Source organism: Gymnoscopelus microlampas, assembly GCF_963454915.1.
Source record: "Gymnoscopelus microlampas genome assembly, chromosome: 8".
Lineage (NCBI taxonomy): Eukaryota > Metazoa > Chordata > Actinopteri > Myctophiformes > Myctophidae > Gymnoscopelus > Gymnoscopelus microlampas.
In genome coordinates, this window is record NC_139945.1 from 32,837,873 (window position 1) to 32,854,202 (window position 16,330).

Genomic DNA, 16,330 nt, shown 5'->3' on the forward strand with positions numbered 1-16,330 from the left:
GTGTAGATATGTAGGCTATATGCATGATATGCAGTGTTGCTCGCAAGACAAGTAGTCCACTGTGTGCTGCGCAGAGGTGAGGTGATGTGGATAAAGTTCAGTCAGTGTTCAAATTATAGTGTCTTATCTGATAAAGGGTACTGCTTGGAGATCTAGATCCAGTCTGTGGGTGGCCCACCATCATGAATCGTTGAGTGGTACACAAATGTCACTTACTTCTCTCCAAGGAACAAAACCGGACTTGTTATAGAACAGTATCATGTATTCATAAATTAGGATCACACCCTTAATGTTTAGAAAGAAAACAAATATTGTCTCTTCTATCTTAATTACTTACAATCCTGCACAACATGCAGGAATGGATGTATGCCATTAATGGATACAAGTGTTGAACTCCATTAACTTGTCCCAACAATATCAACCAGCATACATTCGTTTTAATTGGCTTCACTTTAAATAAATAAACTCTTCACCTTGTTCACCAATTCTTTAGTTGTTAAACTACTGAAGGGTTTACAATTAGCTGGATTTACAATATCAAAATGGTTACCAAGACACAAAGTAGCATGGCTATGAAAAACACAATGTACAGCTCAACTCACCAAGTCAGTGTTCACAACGGGAGGCATGCGTTAATCCGACAGACCTTTTCTCCGACTCTGTGGCATCCGCGTGCGGGTTTGGTTCGGGTTTAGTATTGGAAACGTCGGAGCGCGGATCAATATACAGCACTCTTCACTTCAAAAAGTAATGGGATGAACCAAACATGTAATGAATTGAAGTGGTCGGTTCACATTCATCACACTTTTCAGTTTTTCTCAAGCTTTTAATTCAACAGGATTTCTCTCTCTTGATCTCTCCAAAACATTCATCTTTTCTCTCACTCTGAGGTAGGCTAATTGGCTGATTCAGATCACCTGGCTTCCTGGCTAAATCAGGGCACCTCACTGGGGCTCTTAAAAGAGACACAAGTGGATGAATAGGAATGGATTAAATTAACCCATATATTATTTTACTCCGTAAACGTTCATTTGTTTTTGACCATTCCTGTCCATTATAAATCCATGAAGCGGGTATTCATTTAATAAAATACTCTTTTAATATTTACTGTACATGAGATTTCATAATCAGCAACATTATTTGTTAACCTATTTTCTTATTTATAACAGTTAAAAATTGACATTAACACCAAAATGCAGCATTCAAACATTTGTGTCCAAGCATTCAACAAATCTTTAGTCGACGCGTGTCTACAGTGACATTAGTTACATAAATAACTATGATCAAAAAACAAAACACTGCTTCCTCTTAGACAGTGGTTCTGTATTAGTCTGTTTAATTAGGCCACAGTCAGACCCCCATTTGAAAATATTTTGTGCCAGGGACCCCCATAAAATAGGATTACAGTGGAGAGAGTAAAACCTATGAGGGGTTGTAACATTTAAACTGTCTGCTTGCATGTTGTCAATATGGCAGCAGTCCAACTTGTCATTTTCCAGAAATATTATCTTATACATACTGTCATTGGGCTAACTTATAACCGGTGAAAAAATTGGGGAATTAACTTTTACTGGGCATCCCCTGGCTGGAATCCCCTCAAGGACCCCTCGGGGTAACCGGAACAGTGGGCCCCTGAGATTTCTATGCACCAATTTGTTAAATATTTATTTATCTTATTTTATATCTATTTTACAAATTTAATAACATTTAAGGCCCAATATTTCTACAAATGCTACAAATTTCTACGAAACATGTGATAGCCAGTCATTTTGAGGACAAACAAGAATTTGAAGGGTGGGATACATACATACATTTACATACTTTTTTTTTTTTTTTTTTTTACATTTTGAAAAGAACACCCAATTCAACATTGAGGTGCCCACAAGGATTAGATACCCACTGGATCTGAGGATCCCCAGACCCATTTGAGAACAACCACTGTAAACCAAGTTGATGGCAGTGAGTGATACAATCTTCATCACTGATGGTCTCTGGCCTGTTTGTGCAGATAAGGCCACTCAATAGGGTTTTCCTCTGCTCAGGACACACACAAACACACACACACAGACACACACCCACACACACACGCGCACATGCACGCACGCACACACGTACGCACGCACCTGCGCACGCATGCACACACATACACACAGATTTTGATTTAGATATTGGTAGAATTTTATATGCAACATTTAAAACACATTGACAAACAAAACATGTCAGCAAAATTATGTTTTTGTAGGAAAACGTACCTGTCTCACACGCAAGATTATCAACAGTGTGACCAAAATGAAAACACCAGTCACCATGTTAAACCAGCTGGCTGTTGGAACAAACCATAGAGTTAAAAATGGAACAGACCAGAAACAAAGCTATTAGTTGTCAGCCATGAATGCAGCCTTGGCACTGTACTGCCACCATCTGGTACCAAACATTATTGCAGATCTATGTGATTGTGTATTGTGTTCATCGTTTTGCAGTGCCCTTGTGAGAAAAGACTGCTGACACATTTCTAATCAGCTATGACACATGCGCAATGCCATTTGTTGCTTTTAAACAAATGTAACCACATTTCAGTACAGACATTCCTAGCATAAGAGTTCTTCGTAACTGTCAGAAGTTTCTCACCTTGGACAGTCAGTGTGATGCTCTTGCGGATGGGCATGCGAAGGGAACTGTGGGAAACACTACAGACAAACTGACTCCCTGAATCCCTGAGCGAGGCCTGGAGGTAGTGGAAGGCTGACAGTGAGAACGTCTTGTCCAAGTTGTGTTTGTGGCTAGAAAGTATTTCGGGAAGTGGAGCGCCAACTCGCTTGTTCGACGCCCCAGGTGCCTCTTGGTAGCGGTGCCACTCAATCTCCACGTCCAGGGGGTAGTAGCCCTCTGCCGTGCAGACAAGTTTCTGCTCACCCCCTTCTGGCAGGGAGAGGTCAGTGTCCACATTGAGGGAAACACGAGGAGGCTCTTAGGAGAGGAGGGGGTGAAAATAAATTAGGATTACTATACAGTGGAGATTACTTCAGTATCTTTAAATACCTATCAGCCAGATGATGGTATTGCATTTCTGAGCCACCATAAATATTAATGGCATCCATGTAATATTTCTGACACTGTATCCATATAATAACCCATGACTTTCACACCAGGGTCCACTACCCATACTCACCTACGATATGAAGAGCAATATCGTGACTCGTGGATAGTGGAGGCACAGACATAGAACAGACATACGTCCCCATACGTATCTCGTTGGAGATATTGACGCGGGATAAGGAAAGGGAGGCATCTCCTCCTACCAGGTCCTTCACCTTAACCCCTTTCCCCTGTGTTTGCCCTGAACGGCTAGCATGGCTGAACAAGAGCAATGGTTTGACTCGATCGCCGTGCCTATACCACAGCCATTCCATGTTGAATTTTGGCCCCCTGTGGTCAACAGCAAACTGGCAGTGGAGCGCTTGGTTTGACAGCAGTCGCGCACGCACCGATGGAGTGCGAGTTTGGAGCACCATGGCCACTGTACAAGCAGATGTGAGGAACACACAGAGTATACAGTAAATGGGGCTGCTCCTGTTTGAATAAAGTTTGTATACAATAACACACGGTCTACACACAGATCTGCTTATCTCCCAAACATAAACCAAATGCAGCTGAATGAACAGCAAAGCACAAAAAGCAGGAAGACAATGCAAAACATGTGCATATGTGTATACACACAGAGCCCCCCCCCCCCACACACACACACACGCGCGCGCGCACGCACATGTGCACACACACACATTTTGCCATCATTCTCCTTGCTCATAGATGTTAACATTGTATGTCATTTAGACATAGTTTGTTAAACGATGCAAACTCAAGTACACAAAATGTAATAATGCAAAATCAATAAAAAAGTTCTACATGAAATGTCAGCTCTTCGTGAAAGCGCTCTCAATACAGTAACACAGTTACAACAGTGTATGAAGGGAGAGAGAATTAGTCAAATAAAGTTATATACATAAACTCATATTCTCTTTTCCACCAGGGTAGGGAGAGAGGCTGCAAACTGTGATCAGTGTTACCTGAAGTGGTGATTGTGTCTCTATCTCCAACAGCCGGCTTGGTGCGATAGTCCTCCTGTGCCGAGGGTGGCATAGCAGGGGTGTGTCTGAGGAAGCTGGTGACAGCAAACAGACCCTCTGTGTGTTTGAGGGAGCAGGTGAACCAACGGTCATACTCCTGGGCTCCATGGCTAGGCCAGCGGAGCTGGATCCCTTCTGTACTGTACCAACGCAACTCACACTGCAGCTGGTCTGCAGCAGCACCCTCTATATATTTCCGCAGATCCACCTTTGACCCTATAGAACAGGAGTAGGCAACCTTAGGCAGTAATAGGCACGGGTGATCACTGGCACACTGGCATTAGTGTGAGAGATTATTTTTTTTGTTGAAATTGAAGTTCTAAAAAAGTTGAGTCAGTTAAATTAAGTCCACTCACATCTATATACAAATTTCATCCTGCACATAATTCTACATTAATTCAAACTGATAACTCTGACTGGAGAGGGTGTCTGGGAGAGGTGGGTCATCCTGAAATATTTCTAAAGAAGAAGAAAAGAATAGAATAGAAGAATAGAATGGAATAGAATAGAAACTCGTTTAGCCTATAGCTATACTTACTGGTGACCAAGAAAGTTATTGCATGAGGATTGATAGGAGTGTCCCCTGCTTGACCAAACTGCAGCATTGCATCTCTGGGAAAGAACTTTGTCTCTGTGTGATTTTCATGGCCGATGAACAAATAATGATCAATGAATTGACAGGCCAGCCATGATGTTTGATTCATGCACTGGAATCCTGAGAGAGAGAGAGAGAGAGAGAGAGAGAGAGAGAGAGAGAGAGAGAGAGAGAGAGAGAGAGAGAGAGAGAGAGAGAGAGAGAGAGAGGCTGGCCAGTGAATTTAGTGTTGTTTATCTCCATGACAAAGACATTTAGCGAGGAACATTTAGCGACAGAGACATTTAGCAGGAACACTTTCAGTGGTGGAAAAACGTATTCACATTTTATAAAAGTGAAAGAATCAATACTGCACTCACTGTAGAAATAGTCTGTTACAAGTAAAAGTACGGAATAAAACATGTTTGTATAATTACTATGAATTAATAAAGATAACTGAACATCACGTCACGCTCACAGTCCTATAACAAGGCTAGCCCTGAAACATGACTGTCATATGGCGCTACTGTAGAATATTTCTCACATTTACAACCAGTACAGCAACATAAACGTTCAGATTTCAAATATAAAGTGCTGATGACCCCCCGCCACGGGTGTTACAAGTTATAGCGCACGGTTCTCAGTACCCGAATCTTCCGTATTGTTCAATTAAAGGCTTTTGAGACACACGAGCGTCATGTGAACCATGGCTTATGGCTATTACAAGGCTATAAATGACCAACCTGCACAGAGATACAAGTAGATCAGAATCTTTAGGATTAAACCCATGGTCATTCATCGGTAGAAAGTCCTCCTTGCTTGAGTAACATAAGTTGTTGCTTTGCTTTCCTTCCTTGAAAAGTAACACATTCTACATGAGAATGTGTACCTGGCTGCAACTAACTAACTACTGTATCTGCTTTTACTTTCGTTTCTTGGTCCTGGTCACGTCTCAGACGCGGTCAGTGTTGCCAGGTTTCCAGAGAGAAACAAGCAACCCGGTCTATGAAAACACGCCCAAAAGGAGCCCTTCGCCCTTCGCCCTGTTGTCTTCGCTTTGTTTTCCTTGAACAAGTGTGATCAAACCTGGGCCCCCAGGCTCCTGCAGACACACACGCACGCACGCACGCACGCACGCACGCACGCACGCACGCACGCACGCACGCACGCACGCACGCACGCACGCACGCACGCACACACACACACACACACACACACACACACACACACACACACACACACACACACACACACACACACACACACACACACACACACACACACACACACCTTCTCACACCCCCAGGCAGCGCTGCGCAATGTGCACACACACGTACAGACATTAAAGTCCCCACATCTGGTACTGGTCTGAGTATAGAACTGTTTATCTCCGTGAGTGGGTGGACTGATTGGTTTGACTTTATTAACAAGTTTGATAACAGTACATGTAATACAGTCAAGCCATATGAAGAAAAAAATGTGAAGCCAGAGGATTGAAGTGTCCAAGTCAATTCCCCATTGAGTTGCAAGCAGGCAAGTGGTCAGACCGTCATACTTCTGTTTTCTTTGGTTTGTGTTGATGTAGAAGTCATGTTTGTATGAAATGTGAAAGTCATGTTTGTATGATGTGAAAGTCATGAATATTCAGGTAAATGTATGAATGTCAAGTTAATGTTTGTTTTTTATTAGTTTTCTGTCTCTAAGTTTACTGCAGTGTTTACACGCTGAAGTCCCTGAAATACAGCAGTTCTGCTTTTAACCCATGACCACACACAGGTAACCAACGATGGCAATGGCGATGGCAATGGCAATGGCAAAGATTAATGTCCAAGTTGTAGAGGAGTGGCAAGGATTGGCAAACCAGCATGTAGTAGCAGATGGATCTATTAATTCCTACAATTACCCCCGTGATCCTTTCGGCTTCAACCAAACTGTCCCCAACCTATTGTTGGAGCTCATTCAACAAACACCAAGTCCATCGATGGGACAGAACTCACTGTCCAACAAAACAGAACAATTCACCAGGTGAGGAATTTATTCTCACCATAAGGATTCAAAGCAATAGTTTACAGAAAGAAAACATGTGTAATATCATACAGTACGTTAAATGGATCCCATCTCTTCACAGTTCACACTCAAACCATGCTGGAGCACCTGCCGCCAATCAAGATACCCTTGTAGGGCATGTCATGCAGTACTTGTTTGAGCTTTACCCGAGTGGCCAGTGTCCTCCTGCATAAATGGTGCCACATCTTAAATACTGTACTGTACGTCCAAAGCAAGTACACAAAACAAAACATGCTAACCCATCTGAGAGGAACACCTAGCAACTTATTGCAGTTAACTAATTCTGTCTCTCATTTCAGGAAGTGCTAAGAGTACAAAAAAGAAGCGTACAGAATAATGTACAGAATAATAACCCATAAACTTCCTTTTTACAGGTAGTCTATAAGGCCAATATTAGTTCCACTGTATAGGCCAGTAAGTGTGTGAATGAATGTGTGGCTGAAGACTTCACTGCGAGTTCCACTGTGTATGAGTTGAATGAATGTGTTGCTAAAAAGTCCACTTTTGAGTCCATCCGGGTATGGGTAGATAGATATGTAGGCTACTGTATGCAGTGTTGCTAGCAAGATAAGTAGTCCACTGTGTGCTGCAGATGTGAGGTGATGTGGATATGGTTCAGTCAGTGTTCAAATTATAGTGTCTTATCTGATAAAGGGTGCTGCTTGGAGATCTAGATCCATTCTGTGGGTGGCCCACCATCATGAATCGGTGAGTGGTACACAAATGCCACTCAATTCTCTCCAAGGAACAAAACCGGACCTGTTTATAACAGTATCATGTATTCATAAATTAGGATCACACCCTTAATGGTTAGAAAGAAAACAAATATTGTCTCTTCTATGTCTACTACTTACAATCCTGCACAACATGCAGAAATGGATGTATGCCATTAATGGATACAAGTGTTGAACTCCATTAACTTGTGTCAACAATATCAACTGGCATACATTTGTATTAATTGGCTTAACTTTAAATAAATAAAATCTTCACCTTGTTCACCAATTCTTTAGTTGTTAAACTACTGCTAAAAGTTTTACAATTAGCTGGATTTACAATTATATCATAATGGTTACCATAAAAACACAAAGTATGTCTGTGAAAACATAAGAAGGATCACAAGGATCAATATACAGCACTCTTCACTTCAAAAAGGAATGGGATGAACCAAACATTTTATGAATTGAAGTGGCCGGTTCACATTCATCACACTTGTCTTCTTCTGTTTTTCTCAAACTTTTAATTCAACAGGATTTCTCTCTCTTGTTCTCTCCAAAACATTCATCTTTTCTCTGACTCTGAGGAAGGTATGCTAATTAGATGATTCAGATCACCTGGCTTCCTGGCTAAATCAGGGCACCTCACTGGGGCTCTTAAAAGAGGCACAAGTGGAAGAATAGGAATGGATTAAATTAACTATTAATTCATTTTCTCATTTATTACAGTTCAAAAATTGACATTAACACCAAATTGCAGCATTCAAACATTTGTGTCCAAGCATTGAACAAATCTTTAGTCGATGCGTGTCCACAGTGACGTTAGTCACATAAATAACTAAGATCAAAAAACAAAACACTGCTTCCTCTTAGACAGTGGTTCTGTATTAGTCTGTTTAATTAGGCCACAGACCCCCATTTGAAAATATTTTGTGCCAGGGACCCCCATAACATTACAGTGGAGAGAGTAAAACCTATGAGGGGGTTGTAACATTTAAACTGTCTGCTTGTATGTTGTCAATATGGCTGCAGTCCAACTTGTCATTTTTCAGAAATGTTCAGAAAATAGCCAATAATAGATCTGCTTTGCGATTCGCTGTACAAGAATTATATACAGGCATGCAAACAGCCCCGAGGTGAAAAAGGTGACATCATGTTTTTTTTTCGGGTCAGGTGTCACACAATTGCCCTATTTGGATTCAAAACGGCTATTGTAGCTGAAAAGCTACAAGTTTGCATGTCTGTATGGCTTATGTGGTTAACATGTCTGTCATATACATTTTACTACATGTGTGGGGGTCTCAGCCTCTGTCAGATGTAAGAAGGGTGGGAAACGAGGAAAAGATGTTGGGAACCACTGATCTGAATAGTCCTTATACAGTACATACTGTCATTGAGCTAACTTCTAACCGGTGAAAAAATAGTGAAATTATTTTTTACTAGGCATCCCCTGGAATCCCCTCAAGGACCCCTCGGGGTAACCGGAACAGTGGATCCCTGAGATTTCTATGCACCAATTTGTTAAATATGTATTTATTTTATATTTTATTTTATATTTATTTTACAAATGAGTAATCATTTCATAACATTTAAGGCCCAATATTTCCACACATTTCTACAAAACATGTGATAGCCAGTCATTTCGGGGACAAACAAGAATTTGAAGGGTGCATTTAAGTATGATAATGATGTACCGTGCATGTTCAAATCATGTATACATTTACATGCTTTTTTTTTTTTTTTACATTTTGAAAAGAACACCCAATTCAACATTGAGGTGCCCACAAGGATTAGATACCCACTGGATCTGTTTCCCCCTGAGGATCCCCAGACCCATTTGAGAACAACCACTGTAAACCAAGTTGATGGCAGTGAGTGATACAATCTTCATCACTGATGGTCTCTGGCCTGTTTGTGCAGATAAGGCCACTCAATAGGGTTTCCTCTGCTCAGGACACACACACACACACACACACACACACACACACACACACACACACACACACACACACACACACACACACACACACACACACACACACACACACACACACACACACACACACACACACACACACACACACACACACACACACACACACACACACACACACACACTTTGATTTAGATATTGGTGGAATTTTATATACAACATTTAAAACACATTGACAAACAAAACGTGTCAGCAACATTATGTTTTTGCAGGAAAACATACCTTTCTCTCATCTTGTCGTACTGAGGAATTACAAAGGTCACAATTACTCCCTCAAACACAAACATTTTATGTGACAAACCAGAATTTGCAATGAATATGCTTGTGAGACTCACCTGAGTGCAAATAGGATAACAGCACACACAAGATTATCAACAGTGTGACCAAAATTAAGACATAAACACCAGTCACCATGTCAAAGTCAAACCAGCTGGCTGTCTCTGGAACAGACACAGAAACAAAGCTATTAGTTGTCAGCCATGAATGCAGCCTTGGCACTGTACTGCCACCATCTGGTACCAAACATTGCAGATCTATGTGATTGTGTATTGTGTTCATTGTTTTGCAATGCCCTTGTGAGAAAAAGACTGCTGACACATTTCTAATCAGCTATGACACATGCGCAATGCCATTTGTTGCTTTTAAACAAATGTAACCACATTTCAGAACAGACATTCCTAACATAAGAGTTCTTCGTAACTGTCAGACAAGTTTCTCACCTTGGACAGTCAGTGTGATGCTCTTGCGGATGGGCATGCGAAGGGAACTGTGGGAAACACTACAGACAAACTGACTCCCTGAATCCCTGAGCGAGGCCTGGATGTAGTGGAAGGCTGACAGTGAGTACGTCTTGTCCAAGTTGTGTTTGTGGCTAGAAAAGACAATGTTCTCCAGAATCTTGGGAAGTGGAGCGCCAACTCGCTTGTTCGACGCCCCAGGTGCCTCTTGGTAGCGGTGCCACTCAATCTCCACGTCCAGGGGGTAGTAGCCCTCTGCCGTGCAGACAAATTTCTGCTCACCCCCTTCTGGCAGGGAGAGGTCAGTGTCCACATTGAGGGAAACACGAGGAGGCTCTTAGGAGAGGAGGGGGTGAAAATAAATTAGGATTACTATACAGTGGAGATTACTTCAGTACCTTTAAATACCTATCAGCCAGATGCATTTTAAATGCTTTCATGTAAATCATGGTATTGCATTTCTGAGCCACCTCCGATAATGGCATCCATGTAATATTTATGACACTGTATCCATATAATAACCCATGACTTTCACACCAGGGTCCACGACCCATACTCACCTACGATATGAAGAGCAATATCGTGACTGGTGGATAGTGGCGGCACAGACACAGAACAGACATACGTCCCCTCGTTGGAGATCTTGATGAGGGATAAGGAAAGGGAGGCATCTCCTCCTACCAGGTCCTTCACCTTAACCCCTTTCCCCTGCGTTTGCCCTGAACGGCTAGCGTGGCTGAACAGTTTGACTCGATCTCCACGCCAATTCCACAGCCATTCCATGTTGAGGTTTGGCCCCTTGTGGTCAACAGCAAACTGGCAGTGGATCTTTTGGTCTGACAGCAGTCGCACACGCACCGATGGAGTGCGAGTTTGGAGCACCATGGCCACTGTACAAACAGATGTGAGGAACACACAGAGTATACAGTATATGGGGCTTGCTCCTGTTTGAATAAAGTTTGTATACAATAACACAAGGTCTACACACAGATCTGCTTATCTCCCAAACATAAACCAAATGCAGCTGAATGAACAGCAAAGTACAAAAAACAGGAAGACACTGCAAAACATAACACCCCCCCCCCCCACACACACACACACACACACACACACACACACACACACACACACACACACACACACACACACACACACACACACACACACACACACACACACACACACACACACACACACACACACACACACACACGCACATGTGCCAGCTTCACCACCACTACACCACCACTACAAACGCACAGAGGTTACTAGAATTATAGTAGGATAAACTCATATTCTCTTTTCCACCATGGTAGAGAGAGAGGCTGCACACTGTGATCAGTGTTACCTGAAGTGGTGATTGTGTCTCTATCTCCAACAGCCGGCTTGGTGCGATAGTCCTCCTGTGCTGAGGGTGGCATAGCAGGGGTGTGTCTGAGGAAGCCGGTGACAGCAAACAGACCCTCGGTGTGTTTGAGGGAGCAGGTGAACCAACGGTCATACTCCTGGGCTCCATGGCTAGGCCAGCGGAGCTGGATCCCTTCTGTACTGTACCAACGCAACTCACACTGCAGCTGGTCTGCAGCAGCACCCTCTATATATTTCCGCAGATCCACCTTTGAACCTATAGAACAGGAGTAGGCAACCTTAGGCACGGGTGCCAACATTGGCACAGGGGAGGGTGATCACTGGCTCACTCGCTGACAAGAGAGAGTTTTTTTCTTTTGAAATTGAAGCTCTAAAAAAGTGTAGTCAGTTAAATTAAGTCCACTCACATCTATATACAAATCACATCCTGCACATAATTCTACATTCATTCAAACTGATAACTCTCTGACTCGGGAGGGTGTCTGGGAGATAGGTGGGTTATTGCTCTAGTCTAATGATCATTACATCCTGAAATATTTCTAAAGAAGAAGAAAAAAATCACACCCAGTGTAGACTGAAAGAACGAGCCCAATCGATGGTCTTGAAGGGCGGAGCCAAACCCAGGCGCTGGATTCCAGCACCTGGGTTTGGAGCACTCTGATTGGTTAGGAGATAACAAGGTCCTAAGACCAGCGTTCCTGCAAGGCTCTCCCAGGCTTTTTTTCTTTTGAAACAAAAAAAAAGGCATGGGTTTCCGAGGCTACACCCAGTGTGAAGTGGGCGGTGTGGTCACAGTGGTCATCACAGTGATGGAAGTGATTCACTTAAAAAAAACACAAAAGTGTTTTTTTTAAGTGCATAGTCCTATTTATAGGGCTATGCACATGTGTCATGTGTTTCTAGCCAATCACAGTCCTGAATAGTCATGGTGGCCAATCACGGTGCAGGGTTAGGGGGGTACACTGGTGACCAATCACAGCGCAGGGTTGGGGGGGGGGGGTGCAATTTGTATCGATGTCCAAACCTCACATATAGGGGCGGTTGCACCGCCCAAAAATCACACCCAGTGTGAAGTGGGCGGTGTGGTCACAGTGGTCATCACAGTGGGTGATTCACTTAAAAAAAACATAAATGTGTTTTTTTTAAGTGCACAGTCCTATTTATAGGACTGCACATGTGTCATGTGTTTCACTAGCCAATCACAGTCCTGAATAGAGTCAACCAGTGTACAATGGTGGCCAATCACGGTGTTGGGTTAGGGGGGTACAATGGTGGCCAATCACAGCGCAGGGTTGGGGGGGTGCAATGGGTGGGGGTCCAAACCTCACATATAGGGGCGGTGGCACTTTTTTTTCAAAGACTCTTTGGCGATTGGTTCATACTGGATTATCCCGATCCCGATTCGTCGTACAGATTTTCAACCGAGGCTGAGACCTCCTATGAGAGCGTCACCAGACCAGAATCGCCTGAACATATTTTTTTAATGGGCGTGGTTAGCGATTCATGGGCTGGAGCCAGGCTAGGCTTCATAGAACTGAACAGGGAAATACTGTATGATAGAGCAGTGGTTCTCAACCTTTTCAGACTGTGACCCCCCAAAATAATCATATTTGAACTGGGGACCCCCCCACCCTGACAAGCACCTGGAATTGTAGGAGTTGAGGCATTACATTTAGTTTGACTCTGTTCCACAGATAAATATTGTGAAAATAGCCGATCTACAAGCTCACGACGCCTTGCAACGCGAGGCGTTGTGAGCTTGTAGTTCGGCTATTTTCAAAATGTTTGCCTCTTTCTTATATTATTTGACAATTGGCCAATGTTTGACCAGTTTTTATAGTATAGCTTGATTACTTTTGATGCAGTAATGGTCTTTTTCTTTTCTTTGAGGTATTAAAAAGGTTTGGGGACCCCCCAAAATCATGTGGGGACCCCCAGGTTGAGAACCACTGTGATAGGGAACAGAAACCCACATGCCCAAGCCATTTGGTAAAGTAATGATAGGAACAAATGTGACTGTAAAAAATACAGTAAAGAATAGAATGGAATAGAATAGAATAGACATACTCTTTTAGCCTATAGCTATACTTACTGGTGACCAAGAAAGTTATTGCATGAGGATTGATAGGAGTGTCCCCTGTTTGACCAAACTGCAGCATTGCATCTCTGGGAAAGAACTTTGTTTCTGTGTGATTTTCATGGCCGATGAACAAATAATGATCAATGAATTGACAGGCCAGCCATGATGTTTGATGCATGCACTGGAATCCTGAGAGAGAGAGAGAGAGAGAGAGAGATTGACATTTAGCAGGTACACTTTCAGTGGTGGAAAAACGTATTCACATTTCATGCTAAAGTGAAAGAATCAATACTGCACTGTAGAACTAGTCTGTTACAAGTAACATTTTTGAATAATTACTATTAATTAATAAAGATAACTAAACATCACGTCACACTCACAGTCACAGTCCTATAACAAGGCTAGCCCTGAAACATGACTGTCATATGGCGCTACTTGTTCCTGTTTTTAGAAAATGTCACATTTACAACCAGTACAGCTACATAAACGTTCAGATTTCAAATATAAAGTGCTGACCCCCCTGCCACGGGTGTAACAAGTTACGGTTCTCAGTACCCGAATCTTCCGTATTGTTCAATAAAAAGATTTTGAGACACACGAGCGTCATGTGAACCATGGCTATTACAAGGCTATAAATGACCAACCTGCACAGAGATACAAGTAGATCAGAATCTTTAGGATTAAACCCATGGTCATTCAACGGTAGAAAGTCCTCCTTGCTTGAGTAACATAAGTTGTTGCTTTGCTTTCCTTCCTTGAAAAGTAACCAACACATTCTACATGAGAATGTGTACCTGCAACTAACTAACTGTCTGCTTTTACTTTCGTTTCTTGGTCCTGGTCACGTCTCAGACGCGGTCAGTGTTGCCAGGTTTTCAGAGAGAAACAAGCAACCAGGTCTATGAAAACAAGCCCAAAAGGAGCCCTTCGCCCTTTAACATATTGGCTATTTAAAAACGCGATGCAACGCGTTGTAAGCTTGTAGATAGATCTGCTATTTTCAAAAGAAAAACTTGAAATCAATTTGACATTTTTAACAACAAAATCTTGTATGGGGGTTCCTGGCATACAATGTTTTCAGATTGATTGATTGGTGTACTTTATTTAGTAAGACATGAGAACAACAGTACATGGAAGTACACATTCACGATACAAGGTCTACTAAACTGGAAGACTCATTAAGCACTGAGCTTGTTTAAGATGAGATCCCCATGCATGCACACACAAATCATGATGGCATAAGAGACAGATGACAGACAGGCAGATGGGGGGGGGGGTCCGCATACAAATACATATTCAATTGGGGGTCCTTGACTTGAAAATGTTTGAGAGCCACTAGTTTAAACTACGTTGGGAAACAAGCCCAAATAAGCAACCCGCAACTACCAACATTTAAAGCAACTTTACAGAAAAACAAGCCCAAAGTCGCTTATAATAAGCAGACATGGCAACAGTGGGCTCAGACCAATCGTCTGAGCCCATAGAGTTTTTTTTCCCCCTTCTGAGTCCATAGAGTTATAATGTATCATCAATCATAATATCGCATCACCCCGCCTACCTGCACACACATGCAACATCGTTTCCGTATCCGCTGATTCTCTCTAGACCGGATGTGTCAACAAGTAGAGTGAAACAAGCAACCAGGGCGTTGCAGGGCGTTGCTGAAAATGAGCGCTTGTATTGTGCTCAACTACTACTGCCTCCCTGTGTAAATAAAGTCACTTTACTGTTATTATTGATTAGGCCTACACTATTACATTCTATTGATTGATTGAAATGTTTATTAGGCAAAATAATGTAAAACAACACAGTTACATTTATTGTAGTGTCAATAAGTCCTATACTTATAAGGCACTACATGGTTGCCAGGCTAAAAACAAGTTTCGACGTGTGCTCAAGAACTTAATTCCAAACTGTCCACTTAGTTCAAAAGGTTTATTCACCGTCACTGGCAGCATACAAAACGTAAAGAAAACTTTAAACTTAAATGCACGGGAATAATAGCCCAACCGTTTTCTCTCAAACACAGTCTAAAACTGTGTGCCTCTGCCACAAGCAACGGCTTGCGCTTGATTGCAGACTGGCTTAAAGGTGTAGTGAAATGAAAAATATGTTTTTCACACTTTTAGAGCATATCCGTGGTCATCATATGGGCATACCTAACAATAGATGCCAAAAAAAATGAAAAAAAAACATTTTTGTGTATTTTTACATCTAAAGTCCCTAAAAAGCCAATCTTAATTACTTCCTGTAAACGAAAACGTGCTGCGTGATGACATAACTCGACCTTCGTGAATATAAATGAATCTTGATTACATGCACCTGTTTGATTCCCATAGCTGCACGTTCTTCAAACACAGCTGATTTTAATTACAGAGATACTCCGTTTTGAATCTCATTGAAGATGAGTGTATTACTCATTTTAAACTTCATCTGCACACTAAAATATGTATCTGAAAACATTATAAGTTAGAAATAAGCCAGGTAGTAGCAAACGCGCTTCACTGGCCGTCTCTCTCTCACTTGTAAACAAACACTAGCCGTGTTGCCCACGGCTGAAGTGATTGAGATCCAACGTCCCATAGCCTGAAGGGATGGGACCTTCTGATTGGATTAGAGTCGTTGAGCCGACGTTTCGGGCTGAACCTTCAAAATAAAATGTCCGAAAATGTCA

General features: G+C 42.3%; 2 protein-coding genes across 3 annotated transcripts; both read right to left on the minus strand.

The window, feature by feature from the left end:
- Positions 1-727: 727 nt before the first annotated feature.
- LOC311051154 (tapasin-like) lies at positions 728-5,613 on the minus strand. 2 transcript variants are annotated; one of them, XM_084065570.1, is made up of 7 exons: positions 5,442-5,613; positions 4,663-4,839; positions 4,065-4,340; positions 3,170-3,517; positions 2,629-2,967; positions 2,253-2,323; positions 728-2,034 (listed from the first exon to the last, which is right to left on the minus strand). In XM_084065570.1, the coding sequence occupies exons 1-7, from the start codon at positions 5,491-5,493 to the stop codon at positions 1,840-1,842; spliced, it is 1,458 nt and encodes a 485-aa protein (XP_083921696.1). In that variant the 5' UTR covers positions 5,494-5,613; the 3' UTR covers positions 728-1,839. The 2 variants fall into 2 exon arrangements, with proteins under 2 accessions (XP_083921696.1, XP_083921697.1); XM_084065571.1 differs by having other exon boundaries at positions 1,884-2,123.
- A 2,572-nt stretch (positions 5,614-8,185) lies between these two features.
- On the minus strand, positions 8,186-14,488 carry LOC311051155 (tapasin-like). The gene is made up of 8 exons (XM_084065572.1): positions 14,301-14,488; positions 13,669-13,845; positions 11,557-11,832; positions 10,769-11,098; positions 10,191-10,544; positions 9,807-9,911; positions 9,694-9,713; positions 8,186-9,423 (listed from the first exon to the last, which is right to left on the minus strand). Exons 1-8 carry the CDS (start codon positions 14,350-14,352, stop codon positions 9,409-9,411), a joined length of 1,329 nt encoding a protein of 442 aa, XP_083921698.1. The 5' UTR covers positions 14,353-14,488; the 3' UTR covers positions 8,186-9,408.
- Positions 14,489-16,330: the final 1,842 nt, after the last annotated feature.

What these genes read in the sequence shown, in the direction of transcription:
- LOC311051154 (XM_084065570.1), bottom strand. Translation starts at nt 5,493, where the DNA reads ATGACCATGGGTTTAATCCTAAAGATTCTGATCTACTTGTATCTCTGT. An exon ending in AATAACTTTCTTGGTCACCA is followed by an intron (nt 4,341 to 4,662) that starts GTAAGTATAGCT and finishes CCTGTTCTATAG; the next exon opens with GGTCAAAGGTGGATCTGCGG. An exon ending in TAATCTTGCGTGTGAGACAG is followed by an intron (nt 2,035 to 2,252) that starts GTACGTTTTCCT and finishes TGTCCTGAGCAG; the next exon opens with AGGAAAACCCTATTGAGTGG.
- LOC311051155 (XM_084065572.1), bottom strand. Translation starts at nt 14,352, where the DNA reads ATGACCATGGGTTTAATCCTAAAGATTCTGATCTACTTGTATCTCTGT. An exon ending in CTACTTGTATCTCTGTGCAG is followed by an intron (nt 13,846 to 14,300) that starts GTTGGTCATTTA and finishes TCTCTCTCTCAG; the next exon opens with GATTCCAGTGCATGCATCAA. An exon ending in AATAACTTTCTTGGTCACCA is followed by an intron (nt 11,833 to 13,668) that starts GTAAGTATAGCT and finishes CCTGTTCTATAG; the next exon opens with GTTCAAAGGTGGATCTGCGG.